The sequence below is a fragment of the Rhinopithecus roxellana genome, chromosome 12 (genome assembly GCF_007565055.1).
Source record: "Rhinopithecus roxellana isolate Shanxi Qingling chromosome 12, ASM756505v1, whole genome shotgun sequence".
NCBI lineage: Eukaryota > Metazoa > Chordata > Mammalia > Primates > Cercopithecidae > Rhinopithecus > Rhinopithecus roxellana.
The window spans coordinates 107336332-107361380 of record NC_044560.1 but is presented as its reverse complement, the minus strand read 5'-3'; the positions used below and the strand labels follow the sequence as shown (position 1 = coordinate 107361380).

At 56.1% G+C, this 25049-nt stretch overlaps 1 protein-coding gene across 2 annotated transcripts; it reads left to right on the top strand.

Moving 5' to 3' along the window:
- Positions 1-7137: 7137 nt before the first annotated feature.
- MEIS3 (Meis homeobox 3) lies at positions 7138-24535 on the top strand. 2 transcript variants are annotated; one of them, XM_030913671.1, is made up of 13 exons: positions 7138-7593; positions 9390-9562; positions 9768-9927; positions 10029-10079; positions 12381-12431; positions 12665-12763; positions 17857-17968; positions 18157-18305; positions 20288-20364; positions 20580-20638; positions 20746-20829; positions 21186-21255; positions 24119-24535. In XM_030913671.1, exons 1-12 carry the CDS (start codon positions 7582-7584, stop codon positions 21233-21235), a joined length of 1077 nt encoding a protein of 358 aa, XP_030769531.1. In that variant the 5' UTR covers positions 7138-7581; the 3' UTR covers positions 21236-21255; positions 24119-24535. The 2 variants fall into 2 exon arrangements, with proteins under 2 accessions (XP_030769531.1, XP_010375702.1); XM_010377400.2 differs by having other exon boundaries at positions 12614-12763.
- Positions 24536-25049: the final 514 nt, after the last annotated feature.

Sequence of the window (25049 nt, the reverse complement as noted above, 5' to 3'; positions counted from 1 at the left end):
CCGTCCCTCTGAGGATTGAAATCAGACACTAGGGAGGACTTCCAGGCACACATGGCCAAGGGAGAGAAGCATGGGGCTCCAGGCTTCCGTACCTCCCAAGGTACCTCCTCACTCTCTCCTCACCACGTTTGCCTCCTGTTCATTCCCTCCCTGCAATTCTCTCCCTGGGAAGTGCAGGGAAGGGAATGCCATGGGTGGTAGAGTGAAAGGGGTGGGTGGGGTCAGTAGAGGGGGAACACGATGGTGGAGGGGGTGGAGAAGGGGCACAAAAAGAGGAGGGGAAGTTGGAGAGGGGGCAGAGAGCCAAGAACAAAACACAGGGGCCGGAGAGGCAGCAGAGACAGAGATACAGACAGGATGCAGAGAAGATGCAGACGGAGGAAGCCCAGAAACTCAGAACACAGCGCCAGGGAGCAGGGCGGGGCGGGGGTCGCAGGGCACCAGGGCAAGTCCCTCACCCGGTTCCCAGCACACAAAGCCAGTGAGGCCAACGCTGAGGGTGCGCTCAGAGATCAGAGATTAAAAAGGCACAGCTGGGCCGACAGAGCCCACGGCAGACAGAGGGACATGGAGAGACAGGGAGAGAGACACAGAGAGAGAGCGAGAGACCGAGAGGGATGGAGAGACAGAGAGAGATGGAGAGACAGACAGAGAGGGAGAGACGGAGAGAGAAATGGAGAGACAGAGAGATGGCGAGACAGAGAGAAATGGAGAGACAGCAAGAGGGAGAGACAGAGAGGAATGGAGAGACAGGCAGAGAGAGAAATGGAGAGACAGGGGGAGAGACAGATGAAGAGACAGAGAGAGAAGGAGAGATACAGAGAGAAATGGAGAGACAGAGAGAGAGGGAGAGACAGAGTGAGATGGAGAGACAGAGATGGAGAGACAGAGATAGAGAGACAAATGGAGAGACAGAGATGGAGAGACAGAGATGGAGAGACAGATGGAGAGACAGAGAGGGAGAGACAGAGAGACAGGGACAGAGAAAGAGACAGAGTTATAGAGAGATACAGCAACAAAGATAGACAGTGAAGGGGACAGACACAGAGACAGAGTCAGAGATGGAAAGAGACTCCGTGAGAGAGAGACAGACAGAAGGAGAGAAGGAGAGAGGGTGAGGAAAAGGAGGAGGAGGAGGAGGCGGAGGAGGACGGACCAGAGACGGGACCCAGAGGCACAGCGAGAAACTGGCAAAGGAAAGCAGATTCCAACAAAAAAGACAGGGAGGGCAAGGAGAGATAGAAATGGAAGGAAAAGGGGGAGAGAGGGGTCTCGGTGGGAGCCGCAGCCTGTGCCCCGCCCCCCGCCCGGGTCAGGCCAGGTCCTCCCCGCTGCTGCTGAGCCGTGGCTAATGGTATGATTGCTTGGTGGGGCGGGAGGGGAAGGGGGTGGCAGGCATTTGTCAGGGCCGGTGACAAATGAGCCACCGGAGTCTGGGCTCGGGTAATGGATGGCGCGGCCGGTGGGCGGAGGGGCGGGCGCGGGGGTGGGGGCCCCCGCCAAGATAAATGTTTCCTTCTCCTGGAGCTGGGCCAGGCAGTGGGAGGATGGGGAGGGGGCGATGTATTTATGACAGGCCCCGGTGGAGGAGAGGGGGGAGAGCCAGGGGGACAGAAGCCCAGCGGGGATACGGTGGGAGGGGACCGAGCGGGCACAGGGAGGTGGAGAGAGGGAGAGGAAAGGAGGGAGAAGACACAGAGGCCCCTGGAGAGAGAGATCAAGATGGATAGAAAGAGAGATAAGAAAGACGAGACAGAGAAGACATCCAGACAAAGAGATACAGAGATACAGGAAAAAAAAAAAAAAGAAAGAAAAAGGACAGCCAGGAGACAGACAGACAGATACAGTCCAGGCGGAGATGGAGACAGAGACGGCCTGTCTTTTAGGATCCCTTCTTCCCCCACCCTCCTGAGCAGAGACACAGATTCTTAGTTAGAGAGAGCCTGGAATGAGGAGGAGGAACCACACCTGGGCCCCCAGAAGGAGGCAGACAGACACAGAGCTGTTGATAAAGAGGGGAAACTGAGGCACGGGGCTAGCAGGCCCAAGAGAGAGGACAGGAGGAACCCAAGGTGGATCCTCGCTCATTCGGTCTGCTCCTGCAGGCTTTCAGAGGGGATCCTGGGGACCACTGAGGATCCCCGGTGGGCGTGGCTGCCTGGTGGGCATAGCCCCAGCGGTCGGTGCTCAGGCTGGGGCACTGAGGGGCCAGTCCGCTGAGAGATCGCCCAGCCTGTGCTGGGGAGACCCGCGAGGTCCCCCAGATCTACTCATAGAGGGCTCCACGCTTCCCGTCTGTAAAACAGGTGCAGGGCAGGGCTAGAGGGCGGAGACCCCTGCAGGCTGGGAGCTGGGGTCACTCTGATGCCAGCCGGGGGCCACTCAGCTGGGCAGGGAAGATGCTTCCAGACACTTTCACGGAGAGGCCCAAGCACCACCCTTGAAGAGCCACCAACGGAGGCAGCCGCTATGCAGAGACACAGGCACCCCCTCCAGCACAAGGCCTGGCTGCCACCTGCTCCCTCCCCCTGGGAACAGAAGGGTCCCAGGACTATTTAAGGGAGACAGCCAGGAAGAGGAAAGTGAGAGAGAGAGAGAGAGAGAAAGACAAACAGACGGAGGGACAGAGGGAAAGACTGGAGGAAGAGCCTCAGAAAGTCGGAGCCTCCCCTTCCTCCTCCCTCCGTCCCCGCCGGCATCCTCCCCCAATCAATTTCTCTCCCAGACATTCTTAATTCTCCCTTCCCAACATCTCATCTCTTTCTTTAATTGAGAAGATTTATGCTTCAGAGTCCAAGCCCCCTGCGCTTGTTTGGGGGGTGGCAGGGACGACTCCCGGGTCTCTATTCGAGCTCCTGTCCCCCACTCCCTCCCCCTCCTGTCTGTCTCGCTCTGTCTGCACCTCTCTCTCTCCCCGCACCCCCGTCTGTCTCTGTGTCTCTCTCTCTCTGTTTGCCTTTCTCTGAATCACACTCGTCATTGGAATTACCTCCCTCCCACCCCAGTTAAGCCCCGTCGCCATCCCAGGTGCCCCTTCCCTCCCTTTCTGCTCTGTCCACGCCCCTGCACCACTGGCCGTCAGATGAGGCCGCACCTGCTCCTCTAGGTTTCAGAATCAGCCTGGGCTAAGGGGACCTTAGCATGCACCCCCACCCCAAAAGCAAATAGAGGCAGGGACTCCTAATCCTTGCATTCCTCACCCCAAGTCTTGGCTGAGGGCGAGGTAGGGGTGGGGCAGACCAAAGAGCTTTGTGTCTTTAATTAAAAAGTGATTTAAATTAATTTTCTGCTCCAAAACCCCTAGCTGGGGTGCGCCGGCCTTGATGAAGGGAAAGGCCTCCAGACCCCTTCCCCTCCGACTGCCTTAAAGGGCCAGCCTCACCACAGGACAGTCACGGGGGGGCAGAGCCCGCCGGCATGGGGACCCCCAGACTCAGCCAAGACCCTGAGTCCTGGAACCCTCTAGCTTAACTGTTTCTCCATTATCCACAATCCCCCGCCCCCAGCGCGCATTGCCCATCCTGCAGAGGGGGGATCGAGGCTCAGAGAGGGGAGAGTCTAAGGAGACTCCAGATTCCCAGGTGACTCCTGGAGATGGCCAGGGAGGAGGTCCGTGGTGTGTCCAGGGGGCTCGGAGAAGAGAGAGCCAGAGAAAGGACGGGAGAAGAGGAGAGAGACAAGGAGACAGAGACTGGGAGAGCGGGAGACTGAGAAACTGGGAGAAGGAACCCCAGCCCTGGGTAGGAGAGGAGGGGCTTGGGGACACCAGGGCCGCAGTCTCTTCCTCTCCTCCCTCCACAGTCTGCCCCTTCCCCACTCCCACGGGGAAGTGCTGCTGCTGCCCTAACCCCAATCCCTCATGCTGTAGCTCTGTACGGCTCACCCTGGCTCACCCCCTATTCCGCTCCTTGGTGGTTCTGTTTAATTTCCATAAGACAGGAGGGCAGAGAAGCAGGTGGCAGCAGAGGCAGCGCTGTTGATGACAGTCCTGAAGTATGTCCTTGGAGGGCTGCCTCCAGCCCTCTCTCTGTCTCTGGATCTCTATCCCTCTCTCACTGGGTCTGTCCCCCTCTCTCTAGGTCTGTCCCCCTCTCTCTGGATCTGTCACCCTCTGTCTCTACATCTCTGTACCCCCACCCCCATCAGGGTCCTTGTCCTCCACTCCCCCCATGCCTGTCCCCTTCTCTCTGGATCTCTGTCCCATTCTTTGGTGCTATTCCTCGGGGTGACTTTCAGGATTTTGTGGGGGGTCAAGTGTCCTTCTGTGAGAATGGGATAAAAACTATGGGCCACTTCCCTGGGGAAAAAACAGAGGCACCCAGTCCACAGTTTCCCAGGGAACTTTCCCTGGGTTCACAGGTCTCCTGACAGCCACCTGCACACCCCCCGCGGGAAGGTGAAGACACCAGGGACTAAAGACCCCCAATGTAAAAGATGCCATGGGGAGAATGAATCCAGGGGTCTCCACCAGCCCCCTCGCCCCCTACCTCGATAGCCTCTTAGATGTTTCCTGGACACACCAAGCACCTTCTGCTCCCCCGACTTTTCCAGGCTTTGCACCTGCAATTTCCCATGCCTGGAATGCTCTCCCCAGGTATGTGCACAGCTCCGATGTCCTCTCCTCTGAGGGCTGTCCCTGGCCAACCTACAGAAGCCGCCCTCCCCACACTGTTCTTACACAGCTTTGTTTCGGAGCACTGGCCATCTCCAGGCACTAGTTAATATTTATGCATCCATTTACTCCACTACCCTCCCTTCCCTACCCATCCCCAGGGAAAAGTGAGTGCCATAAGACCAAGAAGTTTGCCTTTTGTTCCCTGCTATGTCCCCAGAACACCACCTGGCAAGTAGTAGGTGCTCAAGAAGTTGCTGCTGCATGAATCTTTTTCTTGATCTCAGAACCTCAGGTTGAAAGCTCGCCTTAGGAATCCGATGAAAGTCGCGGACTTGCCCTCCAACACCTTGTGTGGGGGCCCAGGGTTTACCCCACAGACTGCGGGTTCCAGGGACTCCCTGAGAGCAGCTGAGGGGGCTGCAGGCTCAAGACAGGGGCCCAAGACAGTACCCACCACATCCAGAGACAGAAACAACACGCGTAGTCACTCCTACACACCACACACAGAAAACACACACACCACACAGGTACACACACACACACCACACACAAAAAACACACACACCACACAGGTACACACACACACACACCACACACAAAAAACACACACACCACACAGGTACACACACACCACACAAAAAAACACACACACCACACAGGTACACACACACACACACCACACACAAAAAACACACCACACGTACACCACACAGGTACACACACACACACACCACACACCCTACACACAAAAAACACACCACACACCACACGCACACCACACAGGTATGCACACACACCCCACACACAAAACACCATACACCACACAGGTACGCACACACACCACACAGGTACGCACACACATGCTACACACACACCACACACACAAAACACACATACCACACACCACACACCCACCACACACACCACACACCACACACACACACAAAACATACCACACACCACACAGTTACGTGCACACACACGCCACACACACACAAAACACACACCATACAGACCACACACACCACACATGCAAAACACACACCACACACAAAAAACACACACCACACACCACACAGGTACACGCACACACAGGTACTCACACACACAACCCAGGTATGCACACACAGGTACACACAATACGAGTACGCACACACACACCACACATGCACACACCACACACACCACCCAAAACATACACACACCACACACATGCACACACCACACACACAAAAGCACACCACACATACAAAACACACCACACATACAAAACACACCACGCACACACATGAACACACCACATACGCACCACACACGCACACATCACATACCACACACAGACACACACACCACACACACAAAACACAGACACAAAATACACCACACACAGGCACATACACACCACACACAATGCACACACACATGCAAGCACACACCACACACACCCGACAGACGCGCACGCACACACACAGGCGCAGGCACAGGGGCCCCTGTCTCCCAGAGGAGGGAGGGAAAGGGGTGAGGGCAAGAAGAGAAACTAAAATCTAAACGCTGGCTTCCTTCCGGCCTCCTGTCCTCTCCTCTGATTCCGTCCCATAGGAGAGAGGTGGGGAAAGGGAGAAAGAGGGAAACAGAGAGAGAGGTGAGGGGGGAGAGAGCCAGAGAGAGAGAGGTGAAGGGGAGAGAAACAGAGCAAGTGGGAGTGGGGGGGTAGAGAAACAGAGGGAGAGAGAGGTGAGGGAGATAGGTATGGGGGGAGACAGAGAAACGGAGAGAGAGATGGAGGAGAGGGAGAGACACACAGAGAGACGGGGAGGGGGGTAGAGGTGGGAGGAGGGAGAAACAGAAAAAAACCACAGAGAAACAGAGAGAGGTGAGGGGGAGGAGAGAAACAGAAGGAGAGAGGTGAGGGGGAGAGAAACAGAGAAAATGGGAGGTGGAGGGGAGAGAGACAGCGAAGAGAGAAACAGAGGGAGAGAGAGAGGTGGGGGGAGAGACAGAGGAGAGAGAGGTAAGCGGGGAGAGAGAGAAACAGGGAGAGAGGTTGGGGGTTGAGGGAGAGACAGAAACGGGGAGAGAGGCGGGAAGAGGTGGGAGGAGAAACAGAAAAAACAGGGAGAAAATGAGAGAGAAAAGAGACGAGGAGGGGAGAGACAGAGACAGAGGTGGGGGAGAACTCGAGACAGAGGCGGGTGGCTGCCGGCAAGGGGAGAGGGAGACCCGGAGCGGGGTGGGGGGAGAGCGACCCGGAGCGCGCGCGGCGGGAGGGGCGGGGGCCGAGGAGGACGCGTCCCAGGGCGACTCCGATACAAAAGCCGCCGGGAGAGGCCGCGGGCCCGGGCGGGGCGGGGCGCGGATGGGGAGGGGGGAGGGGGAGGGGGGAGAGAGGGAGAGGAGGGGAGGGAGGGGAGGGGAGGGAGGGGAGCCGCAGCCCCAGCCCAGCCCCGCCCCGCCCGGCCGCGCCGGCGGACAGTGGGTTAAGCATCTCCGCCGTGGAACTTCCGGATGTGACCACAGAGAGGGAGAGACCGGGAACGGGGAGCGCGGCCGCCAGCACCCCCGAGCCGCCGCCGGACCCCCCGCCGCCCCGGGCTGCCCCCAGCCCCTCGCGGTCCCCGGTCTGTCCGTCTCGGGACAGTTCGATTCCCTCCGGAGCCGGGGGAGGGACGGGGGGCCCAGGAGAGGGGGCCTCGGGCGCCCCGCCCGCGCCTGCTGCCCCCGCCCCAGCGGCGATGCGCTCCTGGCAGTGACCCCCGCTGGGGGCGGGGGCCGGGGTCCATGCGCGGAGCCCCGACCCGGCCCGGCGCCTGCCGCTGACGGCGGCGGGGGTGGGGGGGCGCGCTTCCAGCCTCCTGCCCACCCCCTGGCGTCGACACTGCGGGCCGTCTGGGGCTGCGGCCCCGGGCTGCGCCCTCCCCCGCGGCCAGGCTCTGGAGGGACCCGGGAGCTGCCGCCGGCCTCAGCCCATGGCCCGGAGGGTAGGTCTCAGGGCGGGGACCCCGCGCCCCGGCCGCTTCTGCACCCCCTGTCCCTGCATCCCTCCTCTCCGGCGCTGGCCCCGCATCAGCCCATCCGTCCTCTCCACCACCTCTCTCTCTGCCCCTCCCTCCGCCCCTGGGTCTCCCAGTCCCTCTGTGCTCCCTCTCTGCCCCCAGGTGTCCCCTCTCCCTGCCCCTGGGCCTCGCCTCCTCCCCACCGTTTAGCTTCTTCTCCCTGCCCCAGTCTCTCCCTACCTCTCTGTCCCCCTCTGTCTGCCCCAGTCTCCCCCTCGTTTCTGCCTCTCTGTCCCCCTCTCTCTGCCCCGGGTCTCCCCCCCCCGCTTTCTGCCTGTCTGTCTCCCTCTCTCTGCCTGGGTCTCCTCCCTCTTTCTGCCTCTCTGTCCCCCTCTCTCTGCCCCCGAGTCTCTCTGCTCTCTGTCCCTGGGCTTCCTCCTCCATCTCAGCCGCCCCCACCTCACCGTCCCCCTCCTTTTCTGCCCTCCTCCGTCCTTCTCTTCGCTCTACTTTTGTTCCAAGTCTCCCCTGCCTCTCCAGGGCTAGGAGTGGGACAGGGGTGGGAGGGGCGGTCTCACCAGGCTGCTGGCCCCAGGGAGCCTCTCTCCCTGGGGATGGGAACGGGCAAAGGAGACGGGGGAGGAGGTGCGCCCCCGCTTTGGGGGTTCTGGGTGGGCTGTGGGGACCGAGTTTGGTGAGTGTGCCATGAGCAGCGGGGAGCAGTTGGATTCAACTTCAGGGCACAGGAGAAGTTAGAAGAGGAAGAGGGAGAGAGTGGGACACGCAGAGCCAGGGTGCCCAGCCAGCAAGGGTCGGAGGCAGGAACGTTCTAGCCTCTTCCCAGGGGAGTCCTGCTGCCTCTTTGAGCCTCCATGTCTTCATCACTGAGGAAGGGATTTGACCTGACCTAGTGAAATGTGCCCCAGGCTTCCCAGGTGCATGGTTCTGTGATGACAGGATGCGGGCGTCCCACCCCATAATGGTGTTTTTCTTGGGTGTGAAAGTGTGTCTCTGTGGTGGTGCCTAGTGACCCTCTCCAGCAACAAGTGCTCACAGCGTGAGCCAAGCCAGGTGTGCTAAATGCCTCGTTCATTCATTCATTCATTCATTTATGTGCTAAATGTCTCAATCATGCGTTCAATCCTGTGCCTGGTGTTGGGCTGTGTGTGTGTGTGTGCATGTGTGCGTTGGGGGGGATTTGGGTGTGACTGACACACGAGTGTGCATGTGGATTGGTGTGTATGGCTGTGTCTCCGTGTGTGGTGGATTCACGTGGCGAGTGGGGTGTGACATGTTGTTGAGACTTACTCTGATGTGCATATCTGCCAACTGTGAAATGAAATAGAAGACGGGAGGCTTCGTATGTGTACTTTGTGTACAGCAATGCACGGTTCCTGCAGGAGGTGTCCATGGATTTCTCTCTCTGTCTGTCTCTCTCTGTCTCTGCCTCTTATCTCTGTCTCCGTCTCAGTCTCCCTCTTCTCATGCCACTCTCTCCATCTCTCTTCCCTCCTAGCCAGACCCTGCCGTCTCTCCCTCTGGGTCCTCCTGCCCGCATGTCAGGAATCTCTGCCTGGACGGGGTCCTCACTCCCACCCAGACAGCTCCAGGGGACCTGGAGGGCTCAAAGGGGCAGGGCTCAGACACTTGGGGACCAGAAGCGGGTTTCTGGGACACAGAGAGGCGTCTCCTGGGTTCCAGGATAGAGAAGCTCCTCAGCCGAGTCTCGGGGTGCTGACTCCTCCTTGGGGCTCCCCCCTTCTCTTCTCACCTTCCCCCAGTACGATGAGCTGCCGCACTACCCAGGCATCGCGGATGGCCCCGCAGCCCTGGCTGGCTTCCCAGAGGCAGTGCCCGCGGCACCAGGGCCCTACGGCCCACACCGGCCTCCCCAGCCGCTGCCCCCAGGCTTGGACAGTGACGGCCTGAGGAGGGAAAAGGATGAGATCTATGGGTGAGTGGGGGCCGGTCTCAGGCTCCTGTCTCTCTCTCTGTCTTCTGTTTCTTTGCTCCCTGGGTCTGTTTCCGTCTCTCTCTGTGTACGAGTCACTGTCTCCTCTCCGGGTCTCTTGTCCCCTTCCCAGCTATTCTGCACCTTGCAGCCCCTCCATTCACCCCCCAGCCTCTCCCTTGACCTCTCTCCTTTCCTGCCTCCCCAGACACCCACTCTTCCCCCTCTTGGCCCTGGTCTTTGAGAAATGTGAACTGGCTACATGCTCTCCCCGTGACGGGGCCGGAGCTGGGCTGGGGACACCCCCCGGCGGCGACGTCTGCTCCTCTGATTCCTTCAACGAGGACATCGCTGCCTTCGCCAAGCAGGTGGGCACTCCCCACCCGCCAAGCACCGCACCGGAGAGCCAGCGAGGAGGGTTGGGTGGAAGGTGGGACATCCCCCTGCCGGCCTCTCTCTTCCCTCCCAGGTTCGCTCTGAGAGGCCCCTCTTCTCCTCCAACCCAGAACTGGACAATCTGGTGAGACCCAAGCTCTCCCCCACACCCACTCCTACGATGGGTCTCCTGTCCTGACTCCTCATCCCTGGGGTTGGTTGAGGTGGTGCAGAGAGGAGGCCACCTGGTCCGTGTTCCCAAATGGCCATGATTGTTGCCCACATGCCATGTGGTACAGCCTAGAGTCTGAGAACGGGACCCATGGCCCGAGTTCAAATCCCAGCTCTGCCACTCACCAGCTCTGTGACCCAGGGCAAGTCACTCTGCGTCTCCGTGCCTGGCGTCCCGTCTATAATGTGTGGCTGGTAGTAATTTCTGTCTTGGAGGGCTGCTGTGGGGATTTAATGAGTGAATGCAAGTCAAGTGCATGGGACAGCACCTGGCACAGAATAGCACTGAAAAAGTGTCTGATGTTCCATCCGTCAGATGAATAGTACCCATGCCAAAGTGAGCACAGGGACTGCTTCCCAAGGAGAGGAGGCTGGGTGCAGCAGCTCACACCTACAATCCCAACACTTTGGGAGACCAAGGCCAGGAGATAGCTTGAGGCCAGGGATCAAGACCAGCCTGGGCAATGTAGTGACACCCCACCTCTACAAAAACATTTAATTAGCAGGGTGTGGTGGCACGCACCTGTGGTCCCAGCTACTTGGGAGGCTGAGGCGGGAGGATCACTCGAGCCCCAAGAGGTTGAGGCTGCAGTAACCCTTAATCAGCTCCACTGCACACCAGCCTGGGCAACAGGGCAACACCCTGTCTCTCATAGGTAGCTAGAAAAAGAGAAAGAGGCCGGTCGCTGTGGCTCACACCTGTAATCCCAGCACTTTAGGAGGCTGAGACAGGCAGATCACGAGGTCAGGAGATCAAGACCATCCTGGTTAACACGGTGAAACCCCGTCTCTACTAAAAATACCAAAAAATTATCCGGGCGTGGTGGTGGGCACCTGTAGTCCCAGCTACTCTGGAGGTTGAGGCGGGAGAAGGGTGTGAACCCGGGAGGCGGAGCTTACATTGAACCGAGATCACGCCACTGCACTCCAGCCTGGGCGACAGAGCGAGACTGTCTCAAAAAAACAAAGAAAAGAAAAGAAAAAAGAGAAGAGAAACAAAAACAGAAAGGGAGGGAGGGAAGGAGAGAGGGAGGAAGGGAGAGAGGGAAGGAGGGAGGGAAGAAAGGAAGGAAGGAAGGAAGGAAAGAAGGAAGGAAGGGCTGGGTACAGTGGCTCATGCTTGTAATCCCAGCACTTTGGGAGGCCGAGGCAGGCAGATCACAAGGTCAGGAGTTCGAGACCAGCCTGACCAACCTGGTGAAACCCCCTGTCTACTAAAAATACAAAAATTAGCTGGGCGTGGTGCACTCGCCTGTAGTCCCAAGTACTCGGGAGGCTGAGGCAGGAGAATTGCTTGAACCAGGGAGGCAGAGGTTGCAGTGAGCCGAGATCCTGCCACTGCACTCCAGCATGGGCACCAGGGCGAGACTCCGTGTCAAACAAACAAAAAAAGAAAAAGAAAGAAGGAAAGGAAGAAAAGAAAAAAGAAAAGAAAGAGAAGAGGCTGGGCACGGTGGCTCACGCCTGTAATCCCAGCACTTTGGGAGGCCGAGGCAAGTGGATCACCTGAGGTCAGGAGTTTGAGACCAGCCTGGCCAACATGGTGAAACTCTGTCTCTACTAAAAATACAAAAATTAACGGGGCACAGTGGTGCATGCCTGTAGTCCCAGCTGCTCAGGAGGCTGAGGCAGGAGAATCACTTGAACCTGGGAGGCGGAGGTTGCAGTGAGCTGAGATCGCTCCACTGCATTCCAGCCTGGACGACAGAGCAAGACTCCATATCAAAAAAGAAAGAGAAAAAAGAAGATAGAGAAGAAAGGAGGGAGAAATACCCCAGCCTCTCCCATCCTTTGCTCCCCAAGCTCTTGCCAGGGCTTCCTATTGGCCAAACCCTTTGGCAAAGGGCTCTGGGAAATGTAGTTTGCAGGTAGGCGGGGCCTGGAGCTGGGGGCCTACAAGCAGAGGGTGGGAATGCCAATCGGAACGGCTCACCTTAGCTCTCCCTCTTTGTGATGGGCCCTTTTTCGTCTCTTGCTACTCTTGTCTCTACCTCTGAATCTAACACCCACTCTTTCCTTAATTCTGCACTGCATCTCTGTTCTTTCTTTCCCCCTCGCGCCTAGTGTCTTTGTCGCCCTGTCCCTGTCATTTTATCTCACTCTTTCTGTTTCTCTGTCTCTCCTCTCTTCCTCCTTCTCTTCCTCTTACTTCTTCCTCCCTTCTCCCTCCCTGGATTCCCTCTGTCTTCCCTCACCTCCTGTCCCACGTTTTCAGATGATCCAGGCCATCCAAGTGCTGCGGTTCCATCTGCTGGAGCTGGAGAAGGTGAGTGCGTCTCACCCCCCAACAGCCTCACTTGCCCACCTCATCCCACCCCCTCTCGTCGCCTCTGCCTCCCACCTTCCAGCTCTCTCCCCACTGGAGTTGAAGCAGAATGCCGCCCCCATCCCTGTGCACCCCAGCCCTGCCCCCCGGGTGGCCCCCCCAGTACCCCGGTGCCCCCCCAGGTCCACGACCTGTGCGACAACTTCTGTCACCGCTACATCACCTGCCTCAAGGGAAAGATGCCCATCGACCTGGTCATCGAGGATCGGGACGGCGGCTGCAGGGAGGACTTCGAGGACTACCCAGCCTCCTGCCCCAGCCTCCCAGACCAGGTGGGCCTGGGACGGGCACCAGGCATATCGCCCTGCAGCCACAGCTGTGCCTGGACACTGCATGAGGGCGTATGTGCACTACACAGCCTCAGACGCAACCACAGTCAACCTGATCACGGGGCACACATATGCACACAGCCACATACCCACTACACAACAGCTGTGCAGACTCGGATGCGGCTGGGCAGCGGTGCACACACATGTGCACACCAGCAGCTGCAGATGCCACCCACAGACTCAGCTATACCCACACAGGTCCACACACAGCCACACCAACTCAGCAATAGCCATTTCTGCTCATAGCTGGACAGTAGCATCCACCGTGTACTCACACACACACCCCCAGCCATATGACAGCAGCATAGAACACACAGCCGAGTTCTGCACGCCGTTCTCAATTGTGTGTATGTCCACCACATACACACCCCTGCTCCAGCCACACAAAACAGCCACACAGATGGACATAGAGCCCAATAGCCCCAGGTACTGCCTGGCAAACTCAGATATAACCACGCTTGGTCCCGGACTGACCATGGTGCCCTCTTGTACACACGTGACCCTGGTTACATAACAGTCGGGCTGCAGCCGAGATCGCACACACACACACCACTCACAGCCACATGGCCCCAGACTCATCCACACAGACTTGGAAATAGACTCAACAGGCTCAGATGGGACCACAAAGAAACCCAAAGAAGCAATTCAATAAGGTGGCACCATCTCAGATGCAGCCTCACTACAGTTTTATCCACTTAGGACACCAGACGGCAAACATACACAGCACAGCACAGCACAGCCGTGTGGATCCCGACTCACCACATCTACGTACAGAGTAGAGGGGCAAAGCCTCAAGGAAAAGTCACATGAGAGCCACACCCAGGCAATCCTACTGTCAACACACCTGGCAATGACATCTTCACAGCACACGCACACCCACTCCACACTGCCTCAGATACACTCACATGACAACCACCCCACAGCCAGATGCACCCAGACACAGTCCCGGAGCCTTTTTTTTTTTAATGGAGTCTCAGTTTGTCACTCAGACCGGAGTGCAGTGGTGCAATCTCAGCTCACTGCAACCTCTGCCTCCAGGTTCAAGTGATTCCCCTGCCTCAGCCTCCTGAGTAGCTGGGACTACAGGTGCCTGCCACCACGCCCAGCTAACTTTTGTATATTCAGTAGAGATGGGGTTTCACCATGTTGGCCAGGCTGGCCTTGAACTCCTGACCTCAAGTGATCATCCCACCTTGGCCTCCCAAAGTGCTGGGATTACAGGCGTGAGCCACCGTGCCTGGCCAAGTCCTGGAGCCTTATACCCACTTGCACAGGAATCGCGACAGCAGTGTCACATACAAGACAAGCAAACCTTCAAACTGCAGTCACAGAAAGAAAAATGTAGCCTGGTGATGGCTGGGTGCAGTGGCTCACGCCTGTAATCCCAGCGCTTTGGGAGGCTGAGGCGGGCAGATCACAAGGTCAGGAGTTTGAGACCAGCCAGGCCAACATGGTGAAACCCCGTCTCTACTACACATACAAAAAAAAAAATTAGCCGGGCATGGTGGCATGTGCCTATAATCCCAGCTACTCGGGAGGCTGAGGCAGGAGAATCGCTTGCACCCAGGAGGTGAAGGTTGCAATGAGCCGAGATTGCGCTATTGCACTTCAGCCTGGGTGACAGGGCAAGACTCCGTCTCAAAAAAACAAACAACAACAAAAAAAACCAACAATGGCCGGGCGCGGTGGCTCACGCCTGTAATCCCAGCACTTTGGGAGGCCGAGGCAGGCGGATCACGAGGTCAGGAGATCGAGACCATCCTGGCGAACACGGTGAAACCCCGTTTCTACTAAAAATACAAAAAAATTAGCGGGGCGTGGTGGCGGACCCCTGTAGTCCCAGCTTCTTGGGAGGCTGAGGCAGGAGAATGGTGTGAACCCGGGAGGCAGCAGAGCTTGCAGTGAGCCAAGATCGCGCCACTGCACTGCAGCCTGGGCGACAGAACACGACTCCGTCTCAAAAAAAAAAAAAAAAAAACAAACAAACAATGAATTAGCTGGATGTCGTGTTGTGCGCCTGTAATCCCAGCTACTTGGGAGGCTGAGGCAGGAGAATCACTTGAACCCAGGAGGCGGAAGTTGCAGTGAGCCGAGATCTCACCACTGCCCTCCAGCCTGGGCAACAGAGTGACACTCTGTCTCAAAAAACAGAAGGGTGGGAGGGGGTGTGGTCACCAGAACTGGAGAGAGGAGCAGATTGCTTGACAGTGGCTGAGATTTTTGGTAGAAGAATACAGCTAATCTAAAACCACAGGTTGGGCAGATTTAACCCAACCTTAAACTGAAGAAGTGTTACTGCAGTCCATATGGGTGAGCTGACCTCCTGGCGCACAGAGCTGGGTAGAGGGTAAATCCTACCGATTGTCGAGTTCCTCAAAGCGTGTTGGAGTTTGCATAAAGAAACTACGAGGCTGGCTGCAGTGGCTTCACGCCTGTAATCTCAGCACTTTGGGAAGTCGAGGCAGGAAGATGGCTTAAGTCCAGGAGTTTGAGAGCAATCTGGACAACGCGAAATCCCATCTCGACAAAAAATAAGAAAAATTAGCCAGGCGCAACTGTAGTTCCAGCTACTTGGCAGGCTGAGGCGAGAGGATTGCTTGAGCCCAGGAATTTGAAGCTGCAAAGAGCTAAGATTGCACCACTGCACTCCAGCCTAGGTGACAGAGCAAGACTCTGTCTCTTTTTTTTTTTTTTTTTTTTTTTTTGAGACGGAGTCTGGCTCTGTCTCCCAGGCTGGAGTGCAGTGGCCGGATCTCAGCTCACTACAAGCTCCGCCTCCCGGGTTTACACCATTCTCCTGCCTCAGCCTCCGGAGTAGCTGGGACTACAGGCGCCCCCCGCCACCTCGCCCGGCTAGTTTTTTGTATTTTTAGTAGAGACGGGGTTTCACCGTGTTAGCCAGGATGGTCTCGATCTCCTGACCTCGTGATCCGCCCGTCTCGGCCTCCCAAAGTGCTGGGATTACAGGCTTGAGCCACCGCGCCCGGCCGACTCTGTCTCTTAAAAAAAAAAAAATAAAGAGAAGGCCGGGCACAGTGGCTCACGCCTGTAATTCCAGCGCTTTGGGAGGCTGAGGCAAGTGGATCACTAGGTCAGTAGTTTGAGACCAGCCTGGCCAACATGGTAAAACTCCATCTCTACTAGAGATACAAAAAAATTAGCCGGGCATGGTGGCACGTGCCTGTAATCCCAGCTACTCAGGAGGCTGAGGCAGGAGGATCACCTGAACCCAGGAGGTGCAGGTTTCAGTGAGCCGAGATCATGCCATCACACTCCAGCCTGGGTGACAGGGCAAGACTCCATCTCAAAAAAAAAAAGAAAAAGAAAAAGATAATATATAATACAGCCCCAGACCCCCTTACCTACAATTCTGAGATCCCTTGGCTACAGTCTCTGAAACTTCAAAGTTTTGGATTTTGTCCCATAAATTTAGTGCAAACTCATTTGGCAGCAAAAACTGACCTGAACTAATGAGGGGCTATTTATAGCCTTTATTTATTCTACTTAGTTAAATATTCATCCATGTTGCTGTGGAAATGTTGATGAGTTTGATGACGAGGTTGTGCCCCAGAGCCTGCCTGGGATGGCTGCGAACTGCATGGTGTATGCACTGACTTACTGCCTAAAAATGTGAAATGGGCCTGGCGCAGTGGCTCACACCTTTTATCCAAGACTTTGGGAGGCAGAGGTGGGCGGATCACTTGAGCCCAGGAGTTCGAGATCAGCCTGACCAACATGGTGAAACCCCGTCTCTACTAAAAATACAAAAATTAGCCAGGCATGGTGGCAGGCACCTGTAATCCCAGCTACTTGGGAGACTGAGGCACAAGAATCATTTGAACCCGGGAGGCAAAGGCTGCAGTAAGCCTAGATCATGCAACTACACTCCAGCCTGGGTGACAGAAGGAGACACTGACTCAAAATAAAGATAAAAATGTGAAATGTTCTGAATCCTGAGACACCTCTGGCCCCAAGGATTTTAGATAAGATGCCATAGACCTGTGTAAGGTCGTCTTGTTCGAGCCTCTATGTAGATGAACTCATCATTGAATACTGGCCATACTCCGTCATGACTATTAATTATCCTTCGTTTTCTTTTTCTCTTGCTTTATTTATTTATTATTATTTTTTTGAGACGTAGTCTCACTTTGTCCCCCAGTCCAGGCCGGAGTGCAGTGGCGCGATCTTTGCTTACTGCAACTTCCGCCTCCCGGGTTCAAGCGATTCTCCCGCCTCAGCCTCCCGAGTAGCTGGGATTACAGACACCCACCATCATGCCCGGCTAATTTTGTATTTTTAGTAGAGATGAAGTTTCACCATGTTGGCCAGGCTGGTCTTCAACTCCTGACCTCAGGTGATCTGCCTGCCTCCGCCTCCCAAAGTGCTGGGATTACAGGCATGAGCCACCGTGCCCAAGCCAGCCTAGCTTTTATATTTTTAGTAGAGATGGGGTTTCACCATGTTGGCCAGGCTGGTCTCAAATGCCTGACCTCAGGTGATTTGCCTGCCTCAACCTCCAAAAGTGCTGGCATTACAGGCATGAGCCACCATGCCTGGTCCTGTCCTTCATTTTCCAATTAAGGAAACGGAGGCTCAGAGAGGGGAAGTGACCTGCCCAAGATCACACAGCCAGGAGAGAGGCAGGGACTGGCTTCCCATTCAGGAGTCCTAGCTCCAGAGTCCATGCCCCAAGCCTTAGCACTAACTTTTTTTTTTTTTTGACATGGAGTCTTGCTCTGTCACCCAGGCTGGAGTGTAGTGGCATGATCTTGGCTCACTGCAACCTCTGCCTCCTGGGTTCAAGCGATTCTCCTGCCTCAGTCTCCTGAGTAGCTGGGACTACAGGTGCGTGCCACCACACCCAGCTAATTTTTTGTATTTTTTAGTAGAGACGGAGTTTCACCGTGTTAGCCAGGATCGTCTCGATCTCTTGACCTCGTGATCCGCCCGCCTTGGCCTCCTAAACTGCTGGGATTACAGGCGTGAGCCACCGCGCCCAGCCGCCTTGGCACTAACTGCTAACTCTTGTTTTCTAGAATAATATATGGATTCGAGACCATGAGGATAGCGGGTCTGTACATCTGGGGACCCCAGGTCCATCCAGCGGGGGCCTGGCCTCCCAGAGTGGTGACAACTCCAGTGACCAAGGTGAGAATCTTGGGAGGTGGAAAGGAAACATGGGAGTCAGCCAGAGGATTGAAGTTAGATTGCAAGTAGGACTTGCAGAAAGGCAGAGATGGCTGGGGTGTGGAGTGGTGTCTTGGGGGAGAGTCCTAGGGCCCTCTGGTCCTCCACTCCTCACTGCCCGCACACACAGCATGCCTGCCCTCCCTCAGGAGATGGGCTGGACACCAGCGTGGCCTCTCCCAGTTCTGGGGGGGAAGATGAGGACTTGGACCAGGAGCGACGGCGAAACAAGAAGAGGGGGATCTTCCCCAAGGTGGCCACCAACATCATGCGAGCCTGGTTGTTCCAGCACCTCTCGGTGAGAGCCCTGCTGCCCGGGTGGAGGGTGGGCATGGAGAGAGGGAGAAGGGTGGGCCACAGAGACCAAAACCCCAGAGACGCCCAGAAATGGGAGACTGAGATGGCGGGAAATTTTTCGAGACTCTCTTGGAAGTGGAGAATTGTGACAGGATCCAGCAGCAGTGAGTGTCACCTGTGTGCAGGTGCTGCTCAGGACACTTAACTCACTAAGTCCATTAACCCACGCATCAATCACCCACCCGCCCGCCATCCACCCAGCATACCCTCGGAGGGAGGGGCTACTATTATCTCCATTTAGCAGATGAGGAGGAGACTGAGGAACAGAGAGATTAGGAGACTAGCCTAAGGTCACACAGCCAGAAGTGGATTCAAATGCAGGCAGTCTGGCCTTAACTACTGCATCATAGTGCTTCAATGACACAGGAGAAAAATAGAGCCAGGAAGAGGCTGAAACAGAGAGACACAGAGACCAAGTCAGAGCAAGATGGAGACAGGGAGAGGCTGAGTCACAGAGGGACAGAGACAGACAGAAACTCGGAGGCAGGGAGGGACTGAATCCCAGAGAGAGAGAGAGAGATACAGAGACACACACACACAGAGATAGTGAGACAGAGAGAGAATTTGAGAGCCACAGAGAGAGAAATGGAGGGCCAGACATAGTGGCTCATGCCTGTAATCCCAGCACTTTAGGAAGCCAAGACAGGAGGATCGCTTGAGCCCAGGAGTTCGAGACTAGCCTGGGCAACACAGCAAGACCCCATCTCTAAAAAAAAAAAATTGGCTAGGCATGGTGGCGCACACCTGTGATCCCATTACTCAGGAGGCTGAGGCTAGAGGATCGCTTGAGCCAGGTAGGTTGAAGCTGCAGTGAGCCATGAAGGCGCCACTGCACTCCAGCCTGAGTGACAGAGGGAGACCCTGTTTTAAAAAAAAAAAAAGAGAAAGAGAAAGAAAGAAATGGATAGGGAGGGGCCGGGTACGGTGGCTCACACCTGTAATCCCAGCACTTTGGGAGGCCGAGGTAGGCAGATCACAAGGTCAGGAGATGGAGACAATCCTGGTTAACACGGTGAAACCCGTCTCTACTAAAAATGCAAAAATGTAGCCGGGCGTGGTAGCGGGCGCCTGTAGTCCCAGTTACTTGGGAGGCTAAGGCAGGAGAATGGCGTGAACCTGGGAGGTGGAGCTTGCAGTGAGCCGAGATCTCACCACTGTACTCCATCCAGCCTGGGTCACAGAGCGAGACTCCGTCTCAAAAAAAAAGAAAAGAAAAGAAAAGAAAAAGAAATGGATAGGGAGGACTGGGCGCAGTGGCTTACGCTTCTAATCCCAACACTTTGGGAGGCCGAGGCGGGCGGATCACGAGGTCAGGAGATCGAGAACATCCTGGCCAACATGGTAAAACTCCATCTTTACTAAAATACAAAAAATTAGCCGGGCATAGTGGCGCGCACCTGTAGTCCTAGCTACTGGGGAGGCTGAGGCAGGGGAATCCCTTGAATCCCAGAGGCGGAGGTTGCAGGGAGATGAGATCTTGCCACTGCGTTCCAGCCTGGGGACAGAGCAAGACTCCATCTCAAATAAATAAATAAATAAATAAATGGATAGGGAGAGGGCCACACAGAGACTCTGACAGATTCAGAGAGGGAGGGGCTGGGCTTTGCTTCCCTCTCCCATGCCAGTGAAGCCCCCTCCACCATGTCACAGGAGTCCCCCTCCCCCAATACGGTCTCTCTAATCAGATCTGGCCAATTAACCTCTAATTGCTGGAACAGGCGGGGGCTCGCAGGCATGTAATTGCCCCAAGCCTGGGGCTCCCTTGGCCTCCATCCTGGGGAGTGCAGAGACGCTCAGACGCGCCGGCTGTCCCACACGTCTGCCTGGGCCTGGGCTCCCCATCCCCCAGGCCGGTGGGCCAGACCTTAGGGTTCAGACTGTGGCTGGCCAGGCAGGCAGAGTGACTCTTGCTGGTGGCCGCAGCACCCGTACCCCTCGGAGGAACAGAAGAAGCAGCTGGCGCAGGACACGGGGCTCACCATCCTGCAAGTCAACAACTGGTGAGTGGCCCAGGAGCGCCCGCGGGCCGGCCCGGGGTGGGAGCCCGGGCGCTGTCCGCGGTGCTGACGGAGACCCTGAGCTGCGCGGAGCCACTGCCCCTGCTCGCCCCGCCCTGCCTCCCCGGCCGCTGTCCTCCCGGGCCGCTCTGCGTTGATCTTGGCCTCTCTCCCACTCCCTCTTTTCATTCCCCTCCGTTTCCATGACCGCTTCCCAGGTTCATTAACGCCCGGAGACGCATCGTGCAACCGATGATCGATCAATCCAACCGCACAGGTACAGGGGGAAGGCGGGGACGGAGAGCCTGGGGTTCTTAGGAGGGCGTCAAAGCCGGGTCCCGGGCTTCTTGGAGCTCAGTCTGCACCTCTGAACCCCCTTCGCAGGGCAGGGTGCAGCCTTCAGCCCAGAGGGCCAGCCCATCGGGGGCTACACCGAGACGCAGCCACACGTGGCCGTCCGGCCTCCGGGTAAGCCCCGCCCCCTTAGCTAGACGCCGCTCCTGCGCACCAGCCCCCACCTCTGAAACAAAGATGCCCACCTGCGATTCAATTCAAGCGGAATACAGTGTCACTTGCCTAGTGGGGAGCAGGTGATGCCAAGACAGATTTCCTGGTCCCCCACATTTTCCTTACAACCTCATTTCTTTCAGACTTCAAGCCTAACACCTCAGAAGGCTCCACTTTTTCTTAAAGGGCCAGCACCTTCTTATGACTCAGTCTATCCTGGTAGAGGGATCCCTTGGTATAGGAAGGGGTGGGGGAGACTTAGAGGCATCTGGGGGTGTCTCTGAAAGACCCACTTACCTTCCTTTCTTGTCTTCCAGGATCAGTGGGGATGAGTTTGAACTTGGAAGGAGAATGGCATTATCTATAGAGGCTGGATGCAGGAGAGGTGTGAGTGTCTAAGGGCTAGGGATTGTGCAATTCTCAAACTCCCATTAGACCTCAGGACTCCAAGAGTGGGCACATCCAGAGTAGTGGGTCAGCCTGGGTCCCTGTACTGCAGGTTCCCTGAGGCTTGATGGGAAGTTGTTTCATTCATCCATCTGTCCGTCCATCCATCATCTGTCTTCCTCCTCCATCTATCCATCCATCTATCCACTCACTTACCCATCCATATCTTTATCCATCCATTACTCAATTACTCATCCACCCGCAATCCATCCATCCAAACCTAGTCCACCCACCTACCTGCTCAATACCCATCTGACCACACATTCACCCACTTACTCCATTCATCTCTCCACTCACCAACACTGACCAACCACCCACACATCTACCCATTTATCTGTGCATTCACCCATCTCCCTACCCAGGCATCCACCCATCTACCCATCAACTCACCCATCCATCCACCCACACATCCCATTATCCATATATCCACCTACCCACCACCTACTATCTATCCATCCATACATACATACATACACCCATTCATCTATAATACATGTCCAAACATAAATTGAGCCCTTGGCTGGGCGCAGTAGCTCACACTTGTAATCCCAGCACGTTAGGAGGCCAAGACAGGTGGATCACCTGAGGTCAGAAGTTCGAGACCAGCCTGGCCCCATCTCTACTAAAAATACAAAAATTAGCCAGGTGTGGTGGTGTGTACCCGTAGTCCCAGCTACTCTGGAGGCTAAGGTAGGAGAATCACTTGAACCCAGGAGGCAGAGATTGCAATGAACTGAGATCAACCTGGGCAACAGAGTGAAATTCTGTCTAAAAAAAAAAAAAAAAAAAAAATTGAGCCCTCACTCCATCCTGACATGCCTCAGCTAGGGTCTGGATCTTGAGAAGATTCTGCTCTTGTGGGGAAGTTGGCAACCCCAGTGACAATCCAGTGCCACAGTTCAAACAATAAAACACAGTTTCCCCATAGGAGGGAGTCATCAGCTATCTCTGGGGTATCAGGGAAGACTTCCTGGAGGAAGTGGCCTCTGAATGGGGCACTGAAGGATGAATAGGAGTCCACTGCGCAGAGTAGGGAGTAATGTGGAAGGGGGGCATTATTTGACTCTCCCGGGCCTTGAGTCTCCTGTGGCCTGGTATGCTGGTGGCACTTTAGAGCATCTTCTCATTTAGTCCTTACCATGACCCTGAAAGGGAGAGACTATTACAGTCTTCATTTCACAGATAAGAAGACTGAGGTTCAGAGAGAAGAGGTCACTTGCACAGGTCTACCCTGCTTACAAAAGCAGGGGGAACAGCATGTGCAAAGGCCCAGGGTGGGGAGGCAGCCTGGAGTTTCCAAAGCACAGATCAGAGTTTGACTCTCTCTGGATTAAACCATTTGTGGCTTCCTAGTGCCATCGGGACAAAGTCCCAATTCCTTAGTTTAGTATCCATCTGTCCATCCATCCCCTGAGCTGCTCTGTGCCCAGCCCTGTGCTGGGTGATACTGGGGACACAACAGTGACCATGACAGCCCCAGCCCTGCCCTCATGGGGCACAAAGTCCAGTGAAGGGGACAGACCCATCCCCAGATGGTGATGCTCCAGAATGGGCAGGGCTGGAATGGTGAAGCCCAGGAACTGGAGGAGCTCACAGGGGGCGGGTGTTGGACCTGGGATGGGGGAGGTCCAACCAGGACCTAGAGAGGGCTTCTTGGAGGAGGGGGCATCTGACCCAGACTGGAGGATTCAAGGAGGGCTGCGTGGAGGAGAGGACTTTGGAGGTGAGACCAGAAGAATGGGAGGAGTGAGGCAGGAGAGGAGCATCTACAGAGGGAATAGCATGTGCCAAGGCCAGGAGAGCTTGGAAGTCTCGTGCCTGTGAGACAGTCCCAGCCCCCTGCACACAAGGAGGAAGTTCTCCTTGGGCTGGGTTGAGGCAGGTGGCCGGACAGGTGGCTAATGAATTCAGGGCCAGCAGAAAGGCCCTGAGGATGAGAGTGGAGGCCTGCACAGGGCTTATGTGTGGAGGCGGGCGCTGGAGGCCGAGCCTGGGAAAAAGAGATAGGTAGGTGTATCCAGGCCAAGCAGGGCAGTGGGAGACTCAGCTCTGCCATGGCCAAGCGTGGATGGGGATGGTCTGGAGTGAGTGTCAGGGGACCTTTGGATCAGTAGTGATGGAGGGGCCTTCTCACCCCACTGCCTGGATGCCCAGTGGGCTCTTTTCTCCACTCCTTTCTGTCTCCTTTTCTGTCTCTCCACTCCTGATCATGACTCACTGTAGCCTCGACCCCCCTGGGTTAAGCGATCCTCTGGCCTCAGTCTCCCAAGTAGCTGAGACTACAGGCGTGCACCACCATACCTGACTAATATTCATTTTTATTTTTATTTTTGTAGAGACGGGGGGGGGTCTCACTTTGTTCCCCAGGCTGGTCTCGAACTCCTGGGCTCAAGCAATCCTCCTGCCTCTGCCTCCCAAGGTGGTGGGGTTACATGCGTGAGCCACTGCACCTGGCCTCCTCTCTCTTTCCGTTTTGTCTCTTTCTGTATGATTCCTTCTCTCTCTTCCCATGTCATTCTCTCTGATTCCTTCCAGGTCTCTCTCTGTCCCACTCTGCCTGTCTCTCTCCTTGTTCTCTGTCTCTGTCTGTAGGTCTCCCTCCCTCACCTCCACTCTGATTCTCTGTCTCCCTCTTTCTCATCACTTCGTCTCTTGTCTCTGTGGCCCTCGCACATCCCTGCGCCATTCACTGCCAGCCACTCTGTGTCCCCCTCACATTGGGGCTGATGAGGGATGCACAGATGGGCTGGGATGGGGCCAGGCCCCCTCCCGCTCCTGACTTGGCCTCTCCTCCCCTCTCCAGAGACCCAGCCTCCAGCTGTGACCCCCAGCCTCACACCTGGCTCTGGTTCCTGCCTGGTCCTCCAGCTTCAGGACCCCACCTCCAAAGGCCCCTCCGCTCAACACCTACCTCCCTAGGGCCCTGCTGGGACATAAGTGCCCACCCAAGAGGCTCTCAAGGACACCGGCAAGGCCTCCAGGCCCTGAGCCCCACTTCTGCCTTCACCTCTGCCTGGGACCTGAGCTGGGCTCCTGGGCCTTGCCAGAAGATAGCGGCTAGGGCCTCGCCGCCAGGACAGAGAAGGGACGGGGTGGCTGGGCAGTCAGGGAAAGAGGGTTGCCCGGATCCGACATTTTGGAGAGATTCCTTCACCCTCCTGTCCCCCCACCTCCCTTCTCTAATTTCCTTGTTTTTTTAATTATAAAGTCTTAAAAACACAGCGCTACCAACTGGAGTTCTTGAGTGTATTCCAAGATTTCAAATTCTTACCAATTTGAAGCTCATAAATCACGAATAAGAATACGGAGTGGCCAGGTGCAAGCGCGATGGCTCACGCCTGTAATCCCAACCCTTTGGGAGGCTAAGGCGAGTGGAGCACTTAAGGCCAGGAGTTCAAGACCAGCCTGGGCAACATAGCAAGACCCCATCTGTACAAAACAAGCAAACAAATTGCCTGGGCATGGTGGTGCACACCTGCGGTTTCAGCTACTTGGGAGCCTCCCAGAGTGCTGGAATTACAAACAAGAGCCACCAGGCCTGGCCTAGACTCCACCTCTTGACTAGAGGGAACTGCAAAATTCCTGCGAGAGATGTGCGTGCAGGGGAGAATGAAGACTCAGGGCCACGCGTGTGTCACTTTACCAGCTGTGGCTCTCCGATCACATCCTCTGTCCCATAGGAAATGAGCAGGTTAGGCTTGGACAGCCTCACTTCCAAGGCTTCCGGATGGACA